Genomic DNA, 21,548 nt, shown 5'->3' with positions numbered 1-21,548 from the left:
GACAGCCGAGGAGCTTCGGACACCCGGGTAATTGGTAGGCAACGTGTTAGTGACTGTGTCCGTGCACAGCAGAGCATGGGGCTGGGCAGACTGGCAATGTCGTGACTAATAGTGATGCAAAAGTCAAAGAAGATAATTTCTCCGATGCCGCTCAAGATTAGACAGTGATACTAATGAGGGAAAGTGTTGACGAGGTTGTAAAGGTCCCCAGCAAACGACTTCCGTAGCAGCGCCATGCCCATTGTCGTCCATTCCATTCCAGGATCATCAGTACCGAGTCAATACGGAAAGGGCCGGTCAATAGGTGGCCGAAACAGCAAACTCAGGTATTATAAAACATTTGCGGCGGCGGCCATTTTCCGCAAACGTTTTTTATTCAAAATTATGCCCGTTCGACGCCACGGGGATTTGCGTTGCACATCTTTGTTCTTTGGCCCCGCCACCCGGTGTACCTGGGCTGGTACCTGGCTAGCTGGTTTAGGTGCGCTGTTCATCGTCAGGTACCTAACCACTCTCAGCAACTACTGATAACCAGGTGAGCGGCAACCCCTCCCCTTGTCGCACCGCATCGGCGAGTGTCTTGATTGAGTAGCCTCGCTCCGTTCCGGCCGCAATTTTATTTTAGAAAGGCATCTGACAATGGGAGCACAGTTTTTTGGCATTTACCTTGCCATGGCCGCAATTTCAACGCCCAAAAAACATTGTCCATGTTTAGCTTTGGTTTTTGCGCGTGCATCCGAGCTAACTCTACTTACCTACAGACTACCTGGGTACCTCCCTAGCTGGCTGGGTACCCAAGCATCGGCACTTTCCTTGGCTACCCACTGCCCACTGTAAACAACAGCGCACACACCCCCTCTTGCCCCTACAGGCTACAGAGCCCCTCTACGTAGTACCTAGGTACTAAGTAAGCCTCTAAACCATGCCGCCACCCCTCCTCCAAGCTTCCACGCCCCCCCTGTACCGGCCCTGTAGGCCGTAGTGATCCCCGTCAGGCCCCCTCCTCTTCCTTGTCTTGCTGGCCAAGAAACGAGCACTAACACAATCAGGTCCCCCCCCCGTCATTTAACTGACATGGAAAAGACACCAGGAGCACTGACATTGCTCCTCTTTATTATTCCAGCTTTTTTTCACCCATCCCTCGTACCTGCGTGCCTGTGGCCTGCATAGCTGCTTCTCTCGTGGAATACTTGGTCGTACCAGCACACCTCTTGTTACCACACACCCTCGGCCCATCCTGGCTTTCTTGCGCCTCTCTTCTTGTCCTTCCTTTAAACAGTTCCCATGCTTCCCTTGTCCCGCAAGCCTGTCTTGGAGGATCTGCAGCACGTCTCCTCTACCAGCATCCGTACTCCGTACTTTAGACTCCCCTTCTGCAGGCTCCATTGGCCGTCTGTCTGCGTTTGTTCCCACGGCTCACACAACACACCCACCCTCCCCCAGCAGGGACGCACGCACACACCTTTTGTACCAGCCAGTAGAGCACAAACCACACACCACTGCCTCGCTTTTGCGCTCTTCCACCTCTTGTTTCCCTGATCTCTCACGCACTCTGATTACTCTTCTCTTTTGCTCCTCTCTCGACAGAGCCAGCCTTGCCTCACCATATTACCCCCAGCGAGTCCCTCGATTCTCGAGCCCGGACCTCGCCTCTCTTCCTTCCATTCATGTCTGTTGCTTGCTCGCTCGCTCACACCTATTCTCTCGTTTAAACCAGCTCTCGCTTCTCGCTTCTCGCTTCTCTCATCTCGACGCTCTCGCCTTCACTCTCGCCTTCACTCTCGCCTTCGCTCTCGCCCGCGCTCCCGCTCACTTCTCACCCTACTATCGCGCCTCCGCTGTAGCCGGCCAACACACCCATTCATCTCGCTACACTCGTTACTGCTACTCCCGTTCGCTCGTTCGCTACGGTATCGGCCGTCATTTCCTTCTGTCTACTGTCGGCAAATCACAGTCAACCTTGACCTTGGCAACTCTCCTCTACGACCTGCCCAATTCTTTGCGCCAGCATCTAGTGCTCAATTAGCCCGTGACCTTGATTCATACTCGACTATCAATGTCAACGTGAACTGTGTCCGAATCGCAATGGATCAGTCGCAAAATCATCCGCTCCACGGGCACTCGTCGCCGCCACTGCCCGGACAGCAACATTCAGACTCACAGCTCGATCCCAGCGCTCAGAATGTCTTGGCCGAAGCCCGAAAGAATCTTCAGGTCCTCATCGACTCGGGCATTTCCAAGGATTTGCTTCACCAATGGGTAGAGGATAGCCCACCCTTGCAGCTCAATTTTCCAATTCAGTCCGCCCTCGCCGCCGCCCAACAATCTAGCTCTCTCCAGATCCCGCCTCAACCACAGGGCCCTCCTCCACCGCCGCCTTCGCGCTCCCCGTCGACTCTTGCCTCTCACGGTTCCTTTTCTCCCAATGCAACCGCTTCTTCTCCCTCGACAGGCTCGTCTACGCCCACTCCTACACGCGGCCTCCATCCCGAGATCAAGACCGAACCCAGACACGACACTCCAACTACAACATGGAACCCATCCATTCATGGCCCTTCTGCCGCCGCCCAATATGTGCCCATTCAGGAACAGCCCGAGAACAACGTCTTCTTACCGCCATCATACCCATACGCACACCGCACCAGGGTATCCGTTTCGTCGACTAGCTCCGGTTCCTCGGGACACGCTTCATTATGGTCCGTCAACTCGGCGCGTTCTTCCATGTCGTGGCAATCCGGCACGAGCAACCGATCCATGGGTCCACCTCTGACCTCGGCCAGTGGCGCCCCGGTGATCAACGGTTCCCAGGTAACGCCCTCGAGCAGCAATAAGCAGAACGTCTACTGGTGCACTTCTTGTGAAACTAGCTTCAAGCGCAAATACGATTGGAAACGACACGAAGACGAATTTCACGAGCGCTGGAGAAAATACCCTTGCCCTGAGCCTGGCTGCAACCGCAGCTTCTGGGGCTCCAACTCGTTTAATCAGCACCATAAGCAGTGCCACGGATGCAAGACATGCCCTCACGCCGAAAAAGTAGTCAAATTCTTGCGAAAGCGCAAGTACTGGGCGTGTGGCTTTTGTTCCGCTTTGCACCCTGCCCGCGAACGTCATGTTGAGCACGTTGCGCGCCATTTTGAGTCTGGCCTCGGCAAGAACGATTGGATGCACTCACGCGTCATTTATGGACTCCTGCACCAACCGCTCATCCATTCTGCCTGGGACACGTTGGTTGCGGAGAAGCACACTTCGTACGGCGGCCGACGGCCACAGTTCAGCTGGCATCCAAGCAAGACTGGCCGAGCACAAGGCTTCCTAGAGAAGGAGAGCCCAGGCCAGCTGCAAGACTTGCTCGAATTCTTTTCTGGTGATGAAACGGAGGCGCAGTGGATTGTCTCGGTGGCATATGATTTGGCAGATGTCGTCATGACCAACAATAGCAACGTACAGTCGCCCACGCCTTCAACGTCCCAGCAGACAGCCGGCTCTCAGCAACAACCGCAGTTCGCCCAAGACAACTCCTTTGGCCAGTTGCAAGCGCCTTCCATGCTTCCATCCAATACACCCAGCGACCCCAGTCAAGCTGCTTTCGGCGCACCTCAGTTCCGGCCACCTAGCGTCTTCTCCACTACCAGTCAGCAGTTCCAGATTCCCCGCCAATCGCCAGAGTCATCGTCCAACTCGCCTCTTACCATGTCGCCTCCCGTGCTCGCGTCCCAAGCCAACAACTACGACAAGCGCGAGCTCCCTCCTCCACCACCCACGCAGGCAAATAGCGACAGCATGATGGACTTTGAATACTCGGCTGCACCCAGCAGCTTTGGGGACTGGGCCTCGATGACCAATTCTATGCTCGCAAGCACACCTTCGCAATCAGAACAAGGCTCTACAGCGCAGGGCGGCGACTGGGGTATGATGGGCTACTTTCCCGATCCCCGAGTCACCTCTGCGTAAGCACTTGTGACGATTTGCTCATTTACATTTGTTCCACTATATATACACCACGACGACCGCGTCGTCCTTCCTTATCTTCACGAACTCGCGAAATTCTGGGCAAGGTGTACCGCGCCTTACATCTCACATCGTTTCCACAACAAAGTTGATCAATTTTGTTGTGGAAACGCATGCCCGTTCGTTTTCCTTGATGACTCTATCGATGTCGACGTCTTGATAGACACTTGCTTTCATATCGCGCGCATACTGCTGCCTTTTCTTTTTTTCTTCTTCTTCTTTTTTTTTTTTTTTGATATACAAACTGTATAGATAATGACTAATATCCGCTGCGCTTTCAGGGAAAGATGGGCCGGCTCAGGATGTTTCTTTTGCTTTACTTGATTTGACAAAAGTGCGTGGTCTTTACCTTTTTCTTTGTTTTGGATTATATAGCACACTACTTACTTTCATTGGGAGGTTATTGTGATGTTTTTGCTCCAACTTGTCTGCTTGTTTAGCACTTGGGCCTGTGAGCTTCTTGGTAGAATGCAGGCGAATCTTTTTCTTCTTGTATATTAAGCAGATAGATGGATCTTATCAAATAAGATTTCCGACAACTTCGTCCCCTCTGTGTGACTTGATCTGCTTGGGCGGGCCGGTTTGATGTTGGCAAGAAAGATGACAAGTGACGCCCCTTGTTGTTTGTTTTCCTTGCGCCCAATAGTCGACTTCTATTCGTCTTCGCATGGCGGCACACCTGACCTGGGATTAGCAGGTACTTACTTTTCATGCCTCAGACCACTGTTAGGCTGCAAGGAAAATAGGCTTCAAAGTCAAGACGCGTCAGGGATGACTCATTAGGCTGCTATAAATACGACGAGATGAAGCCAGGCTTCCTCGAACCCGACATCCTCCTCAACAACACCTCTTGATGCATATTGTACATTCGTACGCGACTTTTATATTGCATGTCAAGTGCATCTTTGCAGCCCTTGATTAGGACTCTGATACCACCTCTACCTGAAAGCCCGATTTTGACGCCTACCCCTTCACTACATCACCAACGCAGAGCAGAGATTGCAGCCTAAATTACCCAGGAGAAAAGAAACAAAATGCCCGATCCGAGAAGAGATGCTCGATCTACGTGCCTCTACTTTGGTCTTGTTAGAACACGGGCTGCTGGTCCATCGCGAGTGCCCCCTTCACACGGACAGCCATCATCGCAGCAGACTGGTGCTGGACCGTCGCGCTCTCCCGCCGCCGCCTCCAGTCGACAGCCTGACAGCAGACGCGAGACAGGGCCCCGCGATTCTGAACGCGTCGAAGAAGTTGAATTTCGTCAGTTTCGCTCGCAACACCACAGAACTAGCAATGGCGAAACAGAAAGTCGATCAGAATTCAAAATGGCTTATATCAGGACCAGGGACGTGAATACATCAGCTCAAGACCGAAATGGTTCTCGTCCAGAAAACGCGGTGCCGACTAGGACGACTGCACCGCAGCAGTCTACCAACACCGCAGCGCCGAGACCACGTACCACGACTCCCTCGCATGTTCCCACGAGGACTGCTCCGCCGCCGCCAGTGTCACGAGACGCCCGCGCTCTTCCTGCTCCTCCGACGTCGAGACCACGTACCACGGCTCCGCGCATGCTCCCACGAGGAATTCTCCGCCGTCGCTAGTGTTACGAGGCGGGACGCGTCACGTTGCTTTTGCAAATCCGTCATCGAAATCTGCAGAATCGAAGCACCACCATGTGCCACCCGCAGCAGCTGGGCCCAGACACCCACGCATGCCACCGCCAGGGTTCGTGATAGGCGAGGTGGACGAGTAGCACCGTGTCGTGAGCGCCATTGACGGTGGTCCCGGAGAGCCCGGTTGGCAGCTGGGCAGTGAATATGGCAAATGGAACGTCGAGGGAGAGAGGAAGTCATTTATCGAGGCAAAGTGGCAGCAGGCATTAATGGGCAACTACCAGTCGAGCATCTCCTTATTGCTGTTTATTTCCAACTTTTGTCTGGGGTTTTGAGAACGTCTTTTACCACTTCCACACCAATATCAAGTGGCCAAGTGGTTAGTGGTTAGTGTGGTAGTTTTCGACATGTTCTGCCACGTTTTTTTATGAGTGTACCCGTGAGAGCTTGAGCAATTAGATTGTTTTTGAGACTTTGTGAGATAGACTTGATCAAAAGAGAGGGAAATAATATACTTGAGTACGGATCAGTGCTGATTGACACCTATATTGTGCCGACTGGTCTCGGCGGTATCTGCAGAGTGCCGGTAGCTCGCTTATGATTAGTAGACTGCTGCGGTGCAGTCGTTTCATTCAAACGTTCTGCAAACGTGTGCCCTTGGGCTGTCATCAACCACAGCATGGCTGGATATATGTCACGGCGCCTTCTGTCCGTGTTGTACGAATAGGAGGCGCACTGAATATGCGCCACCGTCTCACCGGAGGAGGCATGATCAGTTGCGCTGCATAAATGGTGTCGCCCTTTTAAATAAATTGCTGGTCCCATCAAGCGCCCAATTTTGAAAACGCTGCCCGTGCGCTAACTAAAACGATTGGCAGTCAGTGTACGCAGGTCGCGTCGCACAAGCTGCTGCATGTCTCTATCCATGTCACTTGCTTGACCGGAGAAAACAAAATGGTCGTCTTGAGTTTTGGGGGTGGGAAATGGCTTGCCGACTAGAATCCAAAGGCTTACATACCCTCTATAGGTGCAGCAATAATGACAAAGCTGACTGTACATGGCTTTTCTCATGTTTCTATAATCACAATACCGCCAACACCGGGCTACCAAATACACTTTTATTGCTCATCAGCATTTATATCATGGCAAATCCAGCTTGTTCCAGCTCTTGTCCAGTGGGCAGCATCGGCCGTCCTTGCATAGGAAAGGGCCAGAACAACGGGTTCTCAATATTGTCGACAGCGGCCTGCAGCCCCGTGCCCTGACTTGGAGACGGCAAGTTGGGGTCGGCGACTATGCTCGCCTTCCCCCAGCGACATATGAAATCTTCCGCAGTGAAATTCGGCGCAAAAAAGTTGAGACTACTAGTGTAGGGCTTGAGAAGCTTCTCGTAGTCGTCGGGTACGGGCTTGTTGCTGCTGCCGAATTCCACTTCGATGTTCCATTTCTTGGCCAGAAATCGCAGGATGTTGAGAGCTTGCTCGGCAAAATGGTGGCAGGGCGCCATCTCGGCCAAGTCCGCAATACCTTGGGCCAAGGAGTCTGATGCGTGTGGGTCGATTTTGGCGCTCTCGCCCATGGCGTCGCTGCCGCTTAGGTCAGATGAAACCTTGGTAGCCCCGATGGCAAGGTGCATGATGGTCGAAGTGAGCACAAAGTACGGGACAAACGTCGGTGTCCGCCGCAGCGTGTATAGTTGCGAGTACGACTTGAGCAAGTTTTGAATGGCGTCGGCGGCTTGCGAGCAGACGTCTCGTGGGGAAACTTTGGATCCGATGATGCGCAACTTGATCAAGGGCCGGAAAAGAAGTAGAATAGCAAAGTGATAATACATGCTGCCACAAGTTAGCTAGATAAAAAGGCGACAAGCAAACGAAATCCTACTGTGCAAAAAGTACTGCCGGAGTAAAGTTATGGCCCAACCGCAACGACTCCGGTATCCTATCGTACCAGTTGAGGTACTGGGTATAAATGCTGAGTAGCTCTCGCGCTGTCAACGGTTTTCCGGGAGAGTGGAGCATATAGAGGGATTGATGGACGAGCTCGCTCAGTTCACAAAAACATTTGTACACGGATCTGACATTCGATGGTTGCTCGCATGATCGCTGCAGAGGTGCGCCTGAAATTATTAGCAGGCGTAGACAAGAGATTCAATAATGATGCTCACCATTGTCTGTATAAGGAACCCATAAGGACGCCTCGATGTCGGCTATGATGCCCGGCTTCATCGGTAGCCGGGCAAAGCAGGAACTTTGCGGAAGGGAGCCTGTGGCAAGAGACCAGGCGCTGCAACGTGTGAGACAGGCAGACACAGAGTGTAAGGAGTGACATACTGATCGAGAGCGAAAGCGCCCCAAAATGTGGCGGACTGTACAGCCATCTCGTCGAGATCGGTGTGTTCCCGTGAGAGATGCAAGCCCATCTCAATAGCCAACCGGATACTCTGGCCAGAGTAGTACCAACTTTCCGAGTCTCTACCACAGCTAGCCTCGCGGATAGACATGATGCCCAGCGCCTGGATGACCGTGAGCGAGTGCTGGTCCGTCTCGGCATTAAGAAGCCGGAGAGCCTCCTTGAAAAAGTGGTCGCCCGATGAATATGGATCATTAGGGAATTCTCTGGTTTTAGGTTGTGTCGAGAAGCGGCAGCCTAAAGCAAGCAGCGCGTTGATGAGAATCGGTGAACAGTATCGATGGCGTCCGTCTTGAAAGTCCCGGAGAAAATGCTCCTTGCTAAGGGAAGCGAAAGTGGGGTACTCCCAGCAAAAGTACAGGGCGAGTAAATGATGGACCAAGTTAACGTCGCTAGTAATGCTAGTCCAGGTACCAGAAGAATGGCGCTGCATTTCGGGGTCACTCAAAGGCGAGAGGACCTGCTCGAGACCGCGAAAGCGCGGCAGCTGGCTTTCGGGGGCGGGATCTGTCTCCATGTTCTCGGCCCAATATCCAACGCGCGTCTGCGGCGGACCGTGAAGCTCAGAAGCCATGCTTCTAGCGTCGGCAAGAGAGTTGCTTCTTGTGGATCCAGTAGCTGTGGGATCATGCGATGAAAATTGCCAGGGGCTGGATTGCCTTAAATCGCTGTGGAAAGGTGCGTGCGGCTGCGAAGGGCTCAGGCTCATGGAAGCCATGCCATGGTGTCCTTGGCCATAGTCATCAACAGACATAATAGGGCCACGGGAAGTGTCACCGGCTGCCATGTTGGTATCCCCAGTCTGGTGATGTGGAAGAGAATGGCCCTTTGTGCTGGTCCGTTCAACGTCCGACGCTAGGTTGCTGCCGAGCCAGTCGGATATGCTGTCGACGGACTGGCCGTTGCGCAGCCGACCCAAAACATCTTCCCAGAGATTCGAGCGGACAAGGGCGGAAAAGACCTGATTGCTAGATCGTTGGCGGTGACGCAGCTGCTCAATTTCGGTGCGAAGATTTTCTTTAGATTGGCGAACGGGCATTTCGTAGACGCACTCAACTTTCTGGGCTTTGCAGCGACCGCAAGGGTTGCTGCCATCGCACTAACGTTCTATATGTTAGCGTACAGTGTCCGCGAGTATGCCACGTAGATGCGCTACAGTGAGGTTTTTGCATCATTGGAAATGCTGGTATGGAATGGCAATCAACATCCGAGCACGTTCTTACCTTGGCGCGCTTCTTGCGGCATTCCGTGCACGCATTTGGCGTGACAATTCCCAACCCACGACGTCGTTTCGAATTTTGTGAGCTGTGAGCGACCGAAGAAGTAGACGATGGGCGGGCGATCGGCCGCGACGAAGACGAGGAAGATGGGGGCTGGGGGGTGGCGGCAGAGGCCGAATCAGAGCAGCCCTGGGGCGTGCTGCCGGTCGAGGGCTTGCTCGGACCGGACGGAGTACTCCCGCTGCTATCATTATCCATCAGGACAGAAGGAGAAGTTTATGGCCGGCCGGCGCGGCAGACGAAGTAAAACGGCAAAATCCGTTGTTGGGGCTGACAGACCTGGCGTATGTGGTCGCAACGGAGAGGCGTGGGAAGACGGCACGTCGAGCCAAGATATCGACATGAGCCGTCGAGATCACTGCAGCTAAAAGACGACTTGTTGCGCAGAAGCTTTCAGCGCAGTCGGGCGTGATGCGCGAATGATGTAGACAGCTAGGTATGGCTGTGAAGGCGTCGTAGGTCATCCCCGTAAGTAACAAGAGCAGACGGGAGCGGTCGAGATGGTGGCGAGCGTGGATCTGATATCTGTTATACAATGCTGACGGGTTCGACCGATGAAGAATCAATTGGTGCGCGGCTGATGGCAAGTCGCAGGTGAGGCAGCCAAAGAAGCGAGCTGCAGTTTGGTGCTTTGAATGTCGCTGTTTGCAGGGCGGGGGTTTGCGACCATGACGATGGAAGAAGCTTTGGGAATGGCAGGGCGGCCAAGGTTTTGGCGAATCTCAGAATGTAGGTATCAAAGCTGCAATGATACACTATCAGGGGAGAGGGAGCAAGCGCGATTGGGTAACTGTTTGGTTTGGAGTAGGTGATGTGAATGGGTGGTGCAAGTTGCGGCGCAGCTCGGGGAAGTAGGTTGGAAGAAAGGTACCTCGCTAACGAGCCCGGGTACCTAGGAAGGCAGAGGTAGGTAGGTATGTGGGGAGGTGGTTTTATGACGCGAGAAGTACTCTCAGACAGCCGGTGCAAGACTGATGCGCCGTCAGTTTTGAGAGACTATTCTGAATGGGGAAGTGAACCAGAGCATCCCTGCGAAAGTTCAAAAGCCCGAAAGTAACCAAAGCTGGAACTTGGTCCTTCTGGAAAAGGCAGCCAGCTTTCTCAGGAGCAGGGGTGTTTGTTTTCGCCTGCTTGTGAACCACCACCAACCATGGAACGGAGAGGAAGAAAGAGAGAAGAGAGTGCAAGACATGGAAACTTGCTACGCATCGAAATCCCTTCCCAGTCTATCAAGACATTTTGGCTCTATCATGTTGCGAGCCAATCGATTAATAGCAACGTCAAATGTAGATCCCTGTGCTATAGACGAGTGTTATAGACCTTCTCCGAATCATTCTAGCTAAGGTATAAGAGCAACTCCTTATTACTAACACACCATATCTTACCGTCATCGATACAGATAAATCTAGGGCCTGATCACATTGCACTTCCGTTCCGTCTGAATCTAGTCGTCGCAGTGCTGCCATTCCCCGGTGCTGACCGTAGTTACATTGCGCCTATCGTCTCCGGTAGTCGGAGTCCCTTGCAAGACTGACTCACTCAAAATAAAGAGCAGGGACCTGCATGACACACATAAAATCCAAGATTCGCTCGCCGAGTATCAGGCTCGAATAGCAGCTGATACGAAACCCGCAACGGCACTAAGAAGCGCTGGCAGCCAAGCAGCGAGGGGTACGCACCCACGCAGCCTGGTGCCAGAAATAATCAGAGGATGCCGAGACTCGGGTGACGGCCGCCACATTTCCGTTGTTAGAGGCACAAAAGAAGTACATCGAAGGCGGAGGATCATTATCATGCCACGTTATTGTGGGGTTCGATTCTCATTTTATTGCGAAAGTGTGTGGCACGAGACCGAATGGCGATTAGTTTAGCCATCGTGAATCAAAAGCACAATGCTACCGAAAAGGTGCGCCTTTGTAATGATGACTTGAGAGTTATGATAGAATGATCTACTGATCCGCCCCTTCCCGCCCTCGGCATGTCATCAGGAGAGGCGCCGACGTCAACGCGTCGCACAGTGCTCAACGTCAGCGCATACCTAGGTGTTTGGGTGTCAAGTGTCAATGGTGCTTGGGTGTATGCAAGGATCTGTGCCGTCATTTTATGGAAATGGCCTTTTCAACTTTCCCACTTTGTCACTTTCTGCAAGTGATTGCCTGCCAGTGTCTTTCGCAGTTACCTTTTATGTCGTCATGGGCCTGGTTGCTCAAACCCATGCAATCTCAGCCGCAGATCTGCATACGCCGAGGTTTGCAAATCTGTAATTGGGTACGGTGATTCGGAGGGACGAAACAAGGACGATGATGAAGTAGTATGCTGCTCATTTGACAAAGTAAATAAATCTGTATGCTTTTCAAGCGCATCATGTGCCCCGTAAATCAATACACCTAGACTTGAATTAAACAAAAACAAGACACTGCTTAAAATACCAAAACGCCCTGGGCCAGTGGTGTATTTGCCCCAGTCCGTCTTTGCCCAAGCCCAACACAGAACCAACAAAAACGAGAAAATAAAAGGGCTAATAACCCTTGCTTGGACTTCGCGAGTATTTGATTGGACTCCTGGCCCGTTCGCCCTTGCTGGGACTTCTGCGCCCGCTCGGCGTGTAATGCGGCAGCATCAGCGGCGTCGAATGTGGAAGGGAACTGTCGGTATCAGATCCGTGGTCCAGCATGGCGTGACGCTTCATGCGCGGCGTCTGCACAGGCATCCACATGACATTGGATTCGTCGCCCACACCGTTGGTATTCTTCATCGATTCCCTGTTGTACGGCATCGCTTTGCCACTGTTACCGTTGCGGCCGAGAATCAAATTGTTTCCAAATACGCAGATGATGATAATTGCAAAGAAGAAACCCTATGAGTGGTGTCAGCATACTAGTCAAATATACACCGAAAAAACCTACCCATGCTTTGAAGTTCATCGCGTCAGAGAATTCATTAATAATCTCGGCAATTTGTTTGGCCGTCACCTTGACGCGCATAATCGACTCTGGGTTCTGCACCATGCAGTCATACCATTTGTCGCACTGCGACTGGAAAAACGGTTTGTCGTTGGACTCGCAAGAGTTGTCTTTCCAGTGTTTCGTGCACTCTGCGATTTTACTCATGATATCTAGGCGTGCACTCTCGTTGGCGTTGCGGATATCAGAGCGAATGGTCGACACAATGGACCAGCCAACGCCAATGACAGTCGTGGCCACCAGCATGTTGATGAAAAGCTGAATCCACCGGTGCAGGTTCTCGGGGGCGTTGGGGTGCTCGTCCAGCATGTGGAACATGGATCCAAGAAAGCCGGGCTGCGGCCCTCTGCCTAAGACTCTACTTTTCTTCAACCACTCTTCGGACCAGAAAGAGGCCTCCGTCTCGCCGCCAGACTCGTCATGGTCCTGGTAGCGCACAACGCTGCTCACGTCGCGGTCTAGGTTGTGGCGCTTCCGCTTGCCAAGGAGCGCCGAGCGTGACGAGTCCCGCGCGCTCTTGATTTCGCCCTTGCCAGAGCTGTGTTTCTTGTTATGTGAGGAGCGGCCGTAGCGTGCCGCCTTGCTGACCTTCGTCGGGGTAATGATGCCGCCCATGTGGATGTCGCCCATGTGATCCAGGTCTGGCGTGTCGTTGGGCACATCCGAGGTTTCTGTAGGAGCCGGGCTGTCCTCTGCACCAGAGACCTCGGAGAAAATGGCATCATCGTGTAGTTTTCGTGGTGTTGTAAAGGCCGGGTTGCGAAAGGGAGGGGCTGCACTTTTGGCCGAAATTTGAGGCGCAAAGCGGGTGGTGGACGGCGGCTGTGGTTTAAGTGGTGTGGAAAGGCCTGCGAATGGATTCAGACGTCCGCCTCCTTTGGAAGGAGATGAAAAGCCGCCTGAAAATTGTTAGGAGAGCTCCGTCGGCCGGCTGCAAACAAAGGTTGTCAGCTGCCGCGCGAATGGGCAAGTACACATACCGAGGCCTGGGTTTCGCTGTGCGATATGGGTAAAGGGACTGGAGGGATCACATGGCGCATTGCCACTGTATTCCCATTCCATGTGGCCTTCACCGGTGCGTGGATTCATCGTGGGCAATTGGCGAAGCTGGCCCTGGGTTATTGCTAGTACTGGAGTTGATAAACGGCCACCGTTGAGAAATTGCTGCGGCGGCGAGCGAAAGAAGCAGTCGCCTTTATTTTCCTCAGCAACCGCATTGTGGCAAGTAAACAAATAGCTAGGTATGTGGCTTGTGGAGCTGTGGCTGTGCCTGGGGTTTGCGGCGGCAGATTAGGTCAGCATTTTTCTTTAAGTCCTCTCCATCAACTGGGAGCTGGCTCTCGTTTGTATCATCACCAGAATTCCCATCAAGAAGCCAGCAGCTTGCTGTGAATTTTGTATCACTTCCGAGATTGTTAGCTTCTCCCAACACTCTTTGAAACGTCATTTGCCGACTCATCTCCACACAACACACCTCACGACAGCTGACGGCATGTCGGATCACGAGTCGCCTGCTGGCTCCCCAGCAAGAGAGGACCCTCCCGTTGATGATGGTCAAGAAAAAGAGTTTGAGAAAGAGGTGGCAGCTGCGGATTCGGACAAGGACTCTGACCTGCTATCCGAAGTCGACGAAGATCAATTTGAAGATTACGACCCCGAGACGGCCAACATTGAGGATCGGCCCGTCGACATTGATGAAGACGTCGCCCGCACGCTCAAGGTGTCAAAGCGGAAGCGCATAGAAGGGCAGCCAAAGAAACCACGCGAAGGACGACGCGAGAAGAAGCGTCGCGACCGCGATGACGACGTGACGATGGAAGACGGATCTGATGGTGACCAGGAGCGCAAGCCTCGACGCCGTAGGGCCGCTGCCGAGGGCGAGCGGGCTCCTCGAGCTCAGCGAATCAGACAGGCGTCGCCGGAGCCGGAAAATGAAGAAAACTTGACTCCGGAAGAACGGCGAAAGCGTGCGATTGACAGGGCTCTCGATGCAGCCATCAAAAAGGGCGGATCGTCATCGACAAGACGACGGAAGAAGGATGAAATTGTATGTTCATAAATACATTCGTTTGGGAACACGGCTTGCTAACTTGGCGAAACAGGATTTGGAAGACGAAATCGACGAGCAACTGGCCGATCTCAAAGTGCAGATGGAAAAGGCCTGTTTAGCTGACAACGAGGCTCGTCGCGTGGGTCAACCTGCGCTGCACAAGCTCAAGCTGCTCCCGCAGGTGAATGCCATTCTGAACCGCAACAACGTGCAACACGCGGTGCTGGACCCTGATACCAACTTTTTGCTGCATGTCAAGTATTTTCTGGAGCCGTTGAGCGACGGATCGTTACCGGCGTACAACATCCAGCGCGACTTGTTCACAGCGCTGACCAAGCTTAACATTGAGAAGGAGGCGCTTCGCAGCAGCGGAATTGGGAAGATTGTGCTCTTCTATACCAAGAGCAAGAAGCCCGAGCCGAGCATCAAAAGGATGGCAGAGAGGCTACTAGGAGAATGGAGTCGTCCCATTCTGAAGAGGACGGATGATTACAAGAAGCGGCATGTTGAAACACGCGAATTTGACTACCAGTACGTTTTCTTTTTCTTTCGCTCGACGTGTAGAGGGCTGTGCTGGAACATATTGACTTCTCTCACTGGCCTGGTCAATGGAGCACATTTGCTGACATGATCTTTCAGCGCCGCGAAGCTGCAACAGCGGCAAAAGGCTGGCTCACAGTTCAGCCTCACGCAGCGCCCAGCGCAATCGGCGGCTGAGGTGGAGAGGGAGAGGTTGCTGGCGCCGACGCGAGCCAACAATGAGGCCCGCATGGCCAGCTTGCCGTCAAGCTACACGATTGCGCCAATGAGTACATTTGACGGTAATCGGGCCAACGACCACCGACCATTGGGCGCAAGCGGCATGGAAGCGTTCCGGAAAATGACACAAAAGAGCAAGAAGCGGGCGTGAAGGCGAGAGTATGTGGGTGCACAGGGATCTGCTACCTGCCGTTGATCTGGGTGTGATGCAGCCGTCTACAAGGGGGTAATAAAGTATGCTGCAGGCAAGCGGAAGAAGAACAGAGTAGTCTGGGACATTGGCGTTGGGATTGGACAAATATAATCTGCTTTTGGACTTACACTCGTGCTATATTGAACTGATGATGTAACAGAGCTGTGATTGCCGGAGTTGACTGGTACGTATCACTGGAGAGAGGCGAGTCGATGGTGTTACAGTGCAACGAACAGCTGTATAAGTCATAGTTGGAATCCTGTTTGCTCGCACTGAGATTAATGCAAAGTCTTTTGCCAGTTGACGTGACGGTACAGAATTCCATTACATGCAACGTGGTTGGGGAATTGGTTTAAGTGGTAGAAATGGGTTTCTTGCTTGTTGTGGAAATGCCAAGATGCAACCAGGCGGGTTATCAGAGGTCTTGCCAGACATGGTTTGCTCAATGCTTCGGCCCCCAAGCAACACAGAGTCCGCCGTGATTGGGCTGTGCGCGCCTCGCAATGCCTCACATGCAGGTGCCCGGCTTCCGGGTAGGGGCTCTCGCTATAAACAACGGCGCAGGCGTTGAGTCTTTACTCCAGAAGTATCTGTGACGAGAAATCCTCCCCTATCCAGTCGAGCGGTATGACATTGAATGAAGCCTGACATGATGTATTATAGTAATTATTATTATTTTCTTTTTTTTCGTTCTATTTTTTTCTCTTTTGTGTAACGACGGCTCCTTTTGATACTTCGACTTGGCTGAGCTCTGCTGCGATTGCTGCGAACACTGTACATGGGCCTACATACCTACCTACCTAGGTACCTAGGTACCGCACCATAGCGGTCGCTGGTAAGTCGGCAAGCGTCGCCGCACTGCAAGGCATTTCAATTAGCACTTTCGGGGAATTGAGCATCTCCACTCTTTTCCTTTAGTACCACCCAGACACCCAGATTACCAGTCCATTCAACGCCAGCCCAGGGCCGTGGTTGCGTAGGTGGGTAGCTCCGCTTCCCTGTCGCTCGCTGCATGAAATTTGGAAGTGGCTTCTGGACCCGATTTCTCGCTCGCCTCACTGTTCGACGGGCATCGTTTTTTCTTCTCGCTAACCACCGTTTGTGTTTGTTTGCCGCCATCTCTTTCTCCTTTGGATAATACACGTTACAAAACCCTGCCGCGCCCATCGCTGTACAGTTTACAGCATCAGCTACAAATTCTACCAGAATCAGCAAGGTACGTTGAGAATAAACGTGCGCCCCTCCCATCTGCCTGGGACACCCCGCGCACCGCCTCGCTGCTCCTAGATCGCTGTGAGGCGCCAAGCTGTGCCCATCGTTGCATGCATGGTATGCCTTTGGCCCTTGGATCCCTGCCCGATGCTGTCGCTGCATTTATCTGCTGCACCATGCGAGAGATGCTAGCGGTCATGTTGGGTTTCGGTGCGTCAAATAGGTCACAACTGGTCACAACGGCTTTGTCCGCCCCTACTCATTCACCGACTGCTTGGGTCCGAAGCGACTGTGGTGGAAACAAGTGATAACCCACTCGTTTCTTCTTGTTCGTTAGGCATCGCGTTGGGCCGTGCCAATTACGCGCCGTCGCTAAGGAACCCGTGGGCAACCAGTTTGGGCGTCGCAAGCATCTGACACATGGCTATCTGTCTAGTGAGGTAATCGGCTGACCCCAGATCTTTTGTCACAGACACCGACTGCTATTAGACTTGGGCCTCTTGCTTCCCGCATCATCCTTATCGGCACGCAAAATAGACATTCTGAATTTTAGAGCAGCCCTTCTCCATTACGCGACTCTGCCCATTCTCGACCCGACCGACGGCAACGAGGGCTTTCGCATCGAGTTGTGCGCAAATTTCCCCGAATGGGCCAGTCGCCACGCATCCCCGCGAGTCGCAAGCCACGTCCTAGACTTTAGACCTTTGCGATTGACGATTCTCCGACCACAGGCGAATACGAATCAATCAGTGCAACACCACTGCTAGCTCGAGAGTTGCGCGACAACAAGATGAATGGCAGTGAATCTCCATCAGGGGCCAAGCCACCGCTGGTGTCGGGTGGCCTTTCCAACGGCGACAGCGTTGCGGCCAGGAAGCGCAAGAAGGATGGGCTGGCGCCGATTTTAACGCAGAGCCCGGAGTCGGCAGACAAGACTGGGTAGGTGTTTGTTTGTGCATTTTTCATTTCCGCGTTTGAACTTCACTCTCTAGGTTGCGCCAAGTGGCCGCGGCACACATCGAGTTCGGCGTATGCTATGGGCAAGGTTTCTTGTCCATGAACCAGACCTACGGGCCCCAGCATTAACTCGGCATCGAGACGATTAATACTTTTTGGACGATTGGGGTATGACGATCTCGGCCGAATACGCCATGGAACGCGACATGTGCCGACCTAGCAAAAAAGGAGCAAATGATTGCATCAAAGGAAAGCTGGACAAGGTGACAGGGCAGCAGGATGACGCATGACCTCATGCATGGGGCATAAACAATTCAAGTCTGCGAAGCGGGCAAGCTGCGCAAAACAGTTTGCGCCGAACGAAGAATGGGTGGGCGTGGTTGGTGGGACGATGCATGCGGCCGAGCAAGCGGCCCGCTAAGAAGGGCCGTGAACAAGTCTTGCAGAGCAGCGAAGACGGGCACCAGGCAATGGATAATAGCTGGCCAAACGGGCTGATGCGAGAAGAAATGGCGTCTTCTTTCCTGGTGCGATGTGGTGAGGAAGCTTGGCCGGTGCTAAGCTACAGCCTACTCAGTACAGGGCCGAAGTGGCAGTGAAGCAGGAAGCGGACGAGAGTGTCAGGCATTGACATCTCGCAGGGGTTCAGAGGTTTAGAGACTGGGCAAACGTCCAGGTCACCTTGGCCTTTCCAAGAACAGAGTTGGTGCACTTTTCAGTGGCTCAGCGGCCCGTGTGCGTCGTGGCGAAAAGATTATTCTGTTGGAGCCTCAGCCAGGTACCTGCAGCGCGTGCTGGTAGCGCTGCCATGGCTAGCTGGCACAGGCCCTTGCGCTCGACTGTGGCCTGGCCGCCTTGGGCAAACTTTGGCATGCGCTAGCACTCACTGGTCTTGCAACCCGCAACAAATAAGCTACGAGGCCGAGACGCTGTTTTTGGCTGCCGAAGCTGTCTCTTTCGCTCCCTCCGTCATTCTTTTGCAGGTTTTGACTCTGCTGCTACCACCAAGCTCCGCATCTGCTCTGCAGATTGGCTGGCGCCGCCGCGGGCTTTCACCTGCAACATCATCGTCTCGCATCATCGCGCCTCTCTGTCGTCCTGTTCAAGCAAAAGGCCTCATCACCGCAACAGACCACCTGCCTACCTACCTAGGTAGCTACCTATCTACCTACCTACCTAGCTACTCAGGTACACCACACATCAGCCGCCAGCCCCCCTGCGCTCATCAGCCCCGCGAACAGTAACCCGCATCCGCATCCGCACCAGGACAGGACCAGCGCACCACACCAAGGCACCCCTCCTGCAGCGCAACCCGACTCGAGGACAAGACTCGATTTTGCTTTGATCTCCATCTTCGGTCTCGCGCCTCAATTCTGCTCGCGCCTCTACCGCTTCGCTCCCTCTTCTCTCCCTTGCCCGCTCAGAGCTGCGCAATGTTGACAAGATGAGCACCTTTATCAAGTCCAGGTTGCACCCCTCCTGCTGCTGACCCCCGGCCGCCGCCATCACCGCTGTTCCCAGCCCGTCGTTAGCCCGCACGGCACACCCTTCCCGCTCGTGATTATGCCGCGGTCGCATTGTCTTTATATTTCCGCATGCGCTGCTTGGCCGCCCTGTCAGATAGATTCCTTCGCGCTTTTCTTCTACATTCTGTCGTCATTTTTGTTCATTACCTTGTTTTGAGACTTCTCTGCCCCTCCCCCTCTCCTGCGCTTGCGTCTGTCAACAGCATCATCGCTCTGCCCAAACAAAATTCGCTAACTCGCCTGTCTTGGATGCAGAACTCAACAGCTCGCTTCCGCCGTCACAGGTTCGCCCTCGTCCTCTTCCGCCGATGAGCCCGCCGAGAATACAGCCGACGAAGAGGATTCGGAAGACTACTGCAAGGGCGGCTATCACCCTGTCCAGGTCGGCGAGAACTTCAAGGATGGAAAGTACACCGTCGTCCGCAAGCTCGGATGGGGTCACTTCTCTACTGTCTGGCTCTCCCGCGACAATAATTCGGGCAAGCACGTTGCACTCAAGGTCGTCCGCTCCGCCGCCCACTACACCGAGACCGCCATCGATGAGATTAAGCTTCTCAACCGCATCGTCCAAGCCCAGCCCGACCATCCCGGCCGTAAGCACGTTGTCAGCCTGCTCGACTCCTTTGAGCACAAGGGGCCTAACGGCACTCATGTATGCATGGTATTTGAGGTTCTCGGAGAGAACCTTCTGGGTCTGATCAAGCGCTGGAATCACCGCGGCATCCCCATGCCCCTTGTCAAACAAATCACTAAACAGGTCTTGCTTGGCCTCGACTATCTTCACCGCCATTGTGGCATCATTCACACCGATCTCAAACCTGAAAACGTCTTGATCGAAATCGGTGACGTGGAACAAATCGTTAAAAAAGTGGTCAAGAATGACACCGGCGACAAGGAAAACAATAGAAACGGCCGCCGCCGCCGGAGGACTCTCATTACCGGCAGTCAGCCTCTTCCATCACCCCTCAATTCGTCGTTTAATCACTCGAATTTGTTTCCGTCAGCCACGTCGCAGGCGAGTCTCGGCGAGATGCTAGAAGGTACTACTGAGTTTTTTGGTTCATGGCGAAAGAATACTAACGTATGATAGATGCCAAAAAGAAGGACTCTTCCCCCAAGGACGACCAATCACAAACAGACAAGACTGCGTAAGTGCACATACACACATCTACACATATAGAGGGAGGGAGTGAGAGTCAGACTAGAAGATGCACACACACAACACACACCACCCCTTCAAGTCGACACATTTATTAACACGACTAGTGATATGCTCACTCGCGAAGTCTCGAGCATCTCTCTCGACAAGTCCCCTACCGCCGCCACTGGTGAAAAGCGCAAGGCTGAGGACGCACATGCTTCGGACATTATCAGTGTCAAGATTGCTGACCTTGGCAACGCCTGCTGGGTCAACCATCATTTTACAGACGACATCCAGACGCGACAGTACAGATCTCCTGAAGTCATCCTCGGTGCTAAGTGGGGAGCCAGTACCGACGTCTGGAGCATGGCTGCCATGGTAAGTCCCCAAGCCTAAAGATCTGGCTATGACAGGCGAAGCAATTTCGACTCCGTTAAGTCTTGTCAGATCTGCGTGAAGCAGTGCTAATTGTTCAGATTTTTGAACTCATCACTGGCGACTACCTGTTTGACCCGCAATCCGGCACCAAATACGGAAAAGACGACGACCACGTCGCCCAAATTATTGAGCTGCTCGGTCCATTTCCCCGTACATGCCTCACTGGAAAATGGGCGCAAGAAATTTTCAACCGCCGCGGCGAGCTGCGCAACATTCACCGGCTGCGCCACTGGGCTCTTCCCGACGTGTTGCGCGAGAAGTATCACTTCAAAGAGGACGAGGCAAAGCGCATCTCAGCTTTTCTCAGTCCAATGCTCGAGCTCATTCCGGACAAGCGCGCCAACGCAGGCGGGATGGCCGCGCACAGCTGGCTAGAGGATACGGCCGGCATGAAGGGCATCAAGGTTGATGGACTCAAAGTCGGCAGCAAAGGCGAGGATATAGAGGGCTGGTCCACGCAGTCCAGGAAACGCGCAGCATGATAATTGACTTTTGATGCCTTTAGATGCCTGATTTTGCATGAACATTGTAGGGCGCCCTCTTTCTACGCCTTTTGAACTTGTCTGCCTGTTTGGTTGGGTATTCGCGTGTGCGAGCTGATGTGAGATGGTTGCAAAGATGCAATTTGGGACAAGGACACAAAGACGCCCCGAAACAACATTAGTATTTGTAAGGGAATGAGCATAGATGAGACGCTGTAACGAGACATGTCAGACGTCATGTGTGCATCGATGCGGGGCGTGAGCATTGAGGAGAGCGGTACAGCGGCCTGCAGTCGAGTGGATGTAAATCACACTTGGAAGCGCAGAAATATTGATTTTTTTTTTAAAAAAATAGAATGATCTGATTCAAGATGCAATGAAACATACCATCTCCAACGCCCGCCTAGAGTTAATGCTGCTTTCTCTTTTCGACTCTCTTGATAGAACTAACCCACTTCTCCAAATGCTCAGCCGCCAGACTTGCAAAGAAATTACGAAAGAGGAGAAG

The 21,548-nt window shown here is 53.1% G+C and overlaps 7 protein-coding genes across 7 annotated transcripts; 5 read left to right on the top strand and 2 right to left on the bottom strand.

The window, feature by feature from the left end:
- Positions 1-2,085: 2,085 nt before the first annotated feature.
- On the top strand, positions 2,086-3,954 carry BBA_09098 (homeobox and C2H2 transcription factor, putative; the record flags this gene model as incomplete). Its single annotated transcript, XM_008604195.1, has 1 exon — positions 2,086-3,954. The coding sequence occupies one exon, from the start codon at positions 2,086-2,088 to the stop codon at positions 3,952-3,954; it is 1,869 nt and encodes a 622-aa protein (XP_008602417.1).
- A 1,091-nt stretch (positions 3,955-5,045) lies between these two features.
- On the top strand, positions 5,046-5,615 carry BBA_09097 (uncharacterized protein; the record flags this gene model as incomplete). Its single annotated transcript, XM_008604194.1, has 1 exon — positions 5,046-5,615. The coding sequence occupies one exon, from the start codon at positions 5,046-5,048 to the stop codon at positions 5,613-5,615; it is 570 nt and encodes a 189-aa protein (XP_008602416.1).
- A 1,147-nt stretch (positions 5,616-6,762) lies between these two features.
- On the bottom strand, positions 6,763-9,517 carry BBA_09096 (fungal specific transcription factor; the record flags this gene model as incomplete). Its single annotated transcript, XM_008604193.1, has 5 exons — positions 6,763-7,462; positions 7,578-7,746; positions 7,795-7,913; positions 7,961-9,138; positions 9,263-9,517. The coding sequence occupies 5 exons, from the start codon at positions 9,515-9,517 to the stop codon at positions 6,763-6,765; spliced, it is 2,421 nt and encodes an 806-aa protein (XP_008602415.1).
- Positions 9,518-11,837: 2,320 nt separating this feature from the next.
- Positions 11,838-13,371, bottom strand: BBA_09095 (Di-sulfide bridge nucleocytoplasmic transport domain-containing protein; the record flags this gene model as incomplete). The annotated part of the gene is made up of 3 exons (XM_008604192.1): positions 11,838-12,176; positions 12,226-13,181; positions 13,263-13,371. The coding sequence occupies 3 exons, from the start codon at positions 13,369-13,371 to the stop codon at positions 11,838-11,840; spliced, it is 1,404 nt and encodes a 467-aa protein (XP_008602414.1).
- A 403-nt stretch (positions 13,372-13,774) lies between these two features.
- On the top strand, positions 13,775-15,242 carry BBA_09094 (transcription factor IWS1; the record flags this gene model as incomplete). Its single annotated transcript, XM_008604191.1, has 3 exons — positions 13,775-14,329; positions 14,385-14,863; positions 14,972-15,242. 3 exons carry the CDS (start codon positions 13,775-13,777, stop codon positions 15,240-15,242), a joined length of 1,305 nt encoding a protein of 434 aa, XP_008602413.1.
- A 2,044-nt stretch (positions 15,243-17,286) lies between these two features.
- BBA_09093 (uncharacterized protein) lies at positions 17,287-17,582 on the top strand (the record flags this gene model as incomplete). Its single annotated transcript, XM_008604190.1, has 2 exons — positions 17,287-17,435; positions 17,489-17,582. 2 exons carry the CDS (start codon positions 17,287-17,289, stop codon positions 17,580-17,582), a joined length of 243 nt encoding a protein of 80 aa, XP_008602412.1.
- A 1,315-nt stretch (positions 17,583-18,897) lies between these two features.
- Positions 18,898-21,040, top strand: BBA_09092 (putative dis1-suppressing protein kinase dsk1; the record flags this gene model as incomplete). The annotated part of the gene is made up of 5 exons (XM_008604189.1): positions 18,898-18,920; positions 19,235-20,019; positions 20,070-20,127; positions 20,246-20,498; positions 20,597-21,040. The coding sequence occupies 5 exons, from the start codon at positions 18,898-18,900 to the stop codon at positions 21,038-21,040; spliced, it is 1,563 nt and encodes a 520-aa protein (XP_008602411.1).
- Positions 21,041-21,548: the final 508 nt, after the last annotated feature.

Source organism: Beauveria bassiana (genome assembly GCF_000280675.1).
Source record: "Beauveria bassiana ARSEF 2860 unplaced genomic scaffold BBA_S00045, whole genome shotgun sequence".
Taxonomy (NCBI): Eukaryota; Fungi; Ascomycota; class Sordariomycetes; order Hypocreales; family Cordycipitaceae; genus Beauveria; species Beauveria bassiana.
This window is presented reverse-complemented; position numbering and strand designations above follow the sequence as displayed.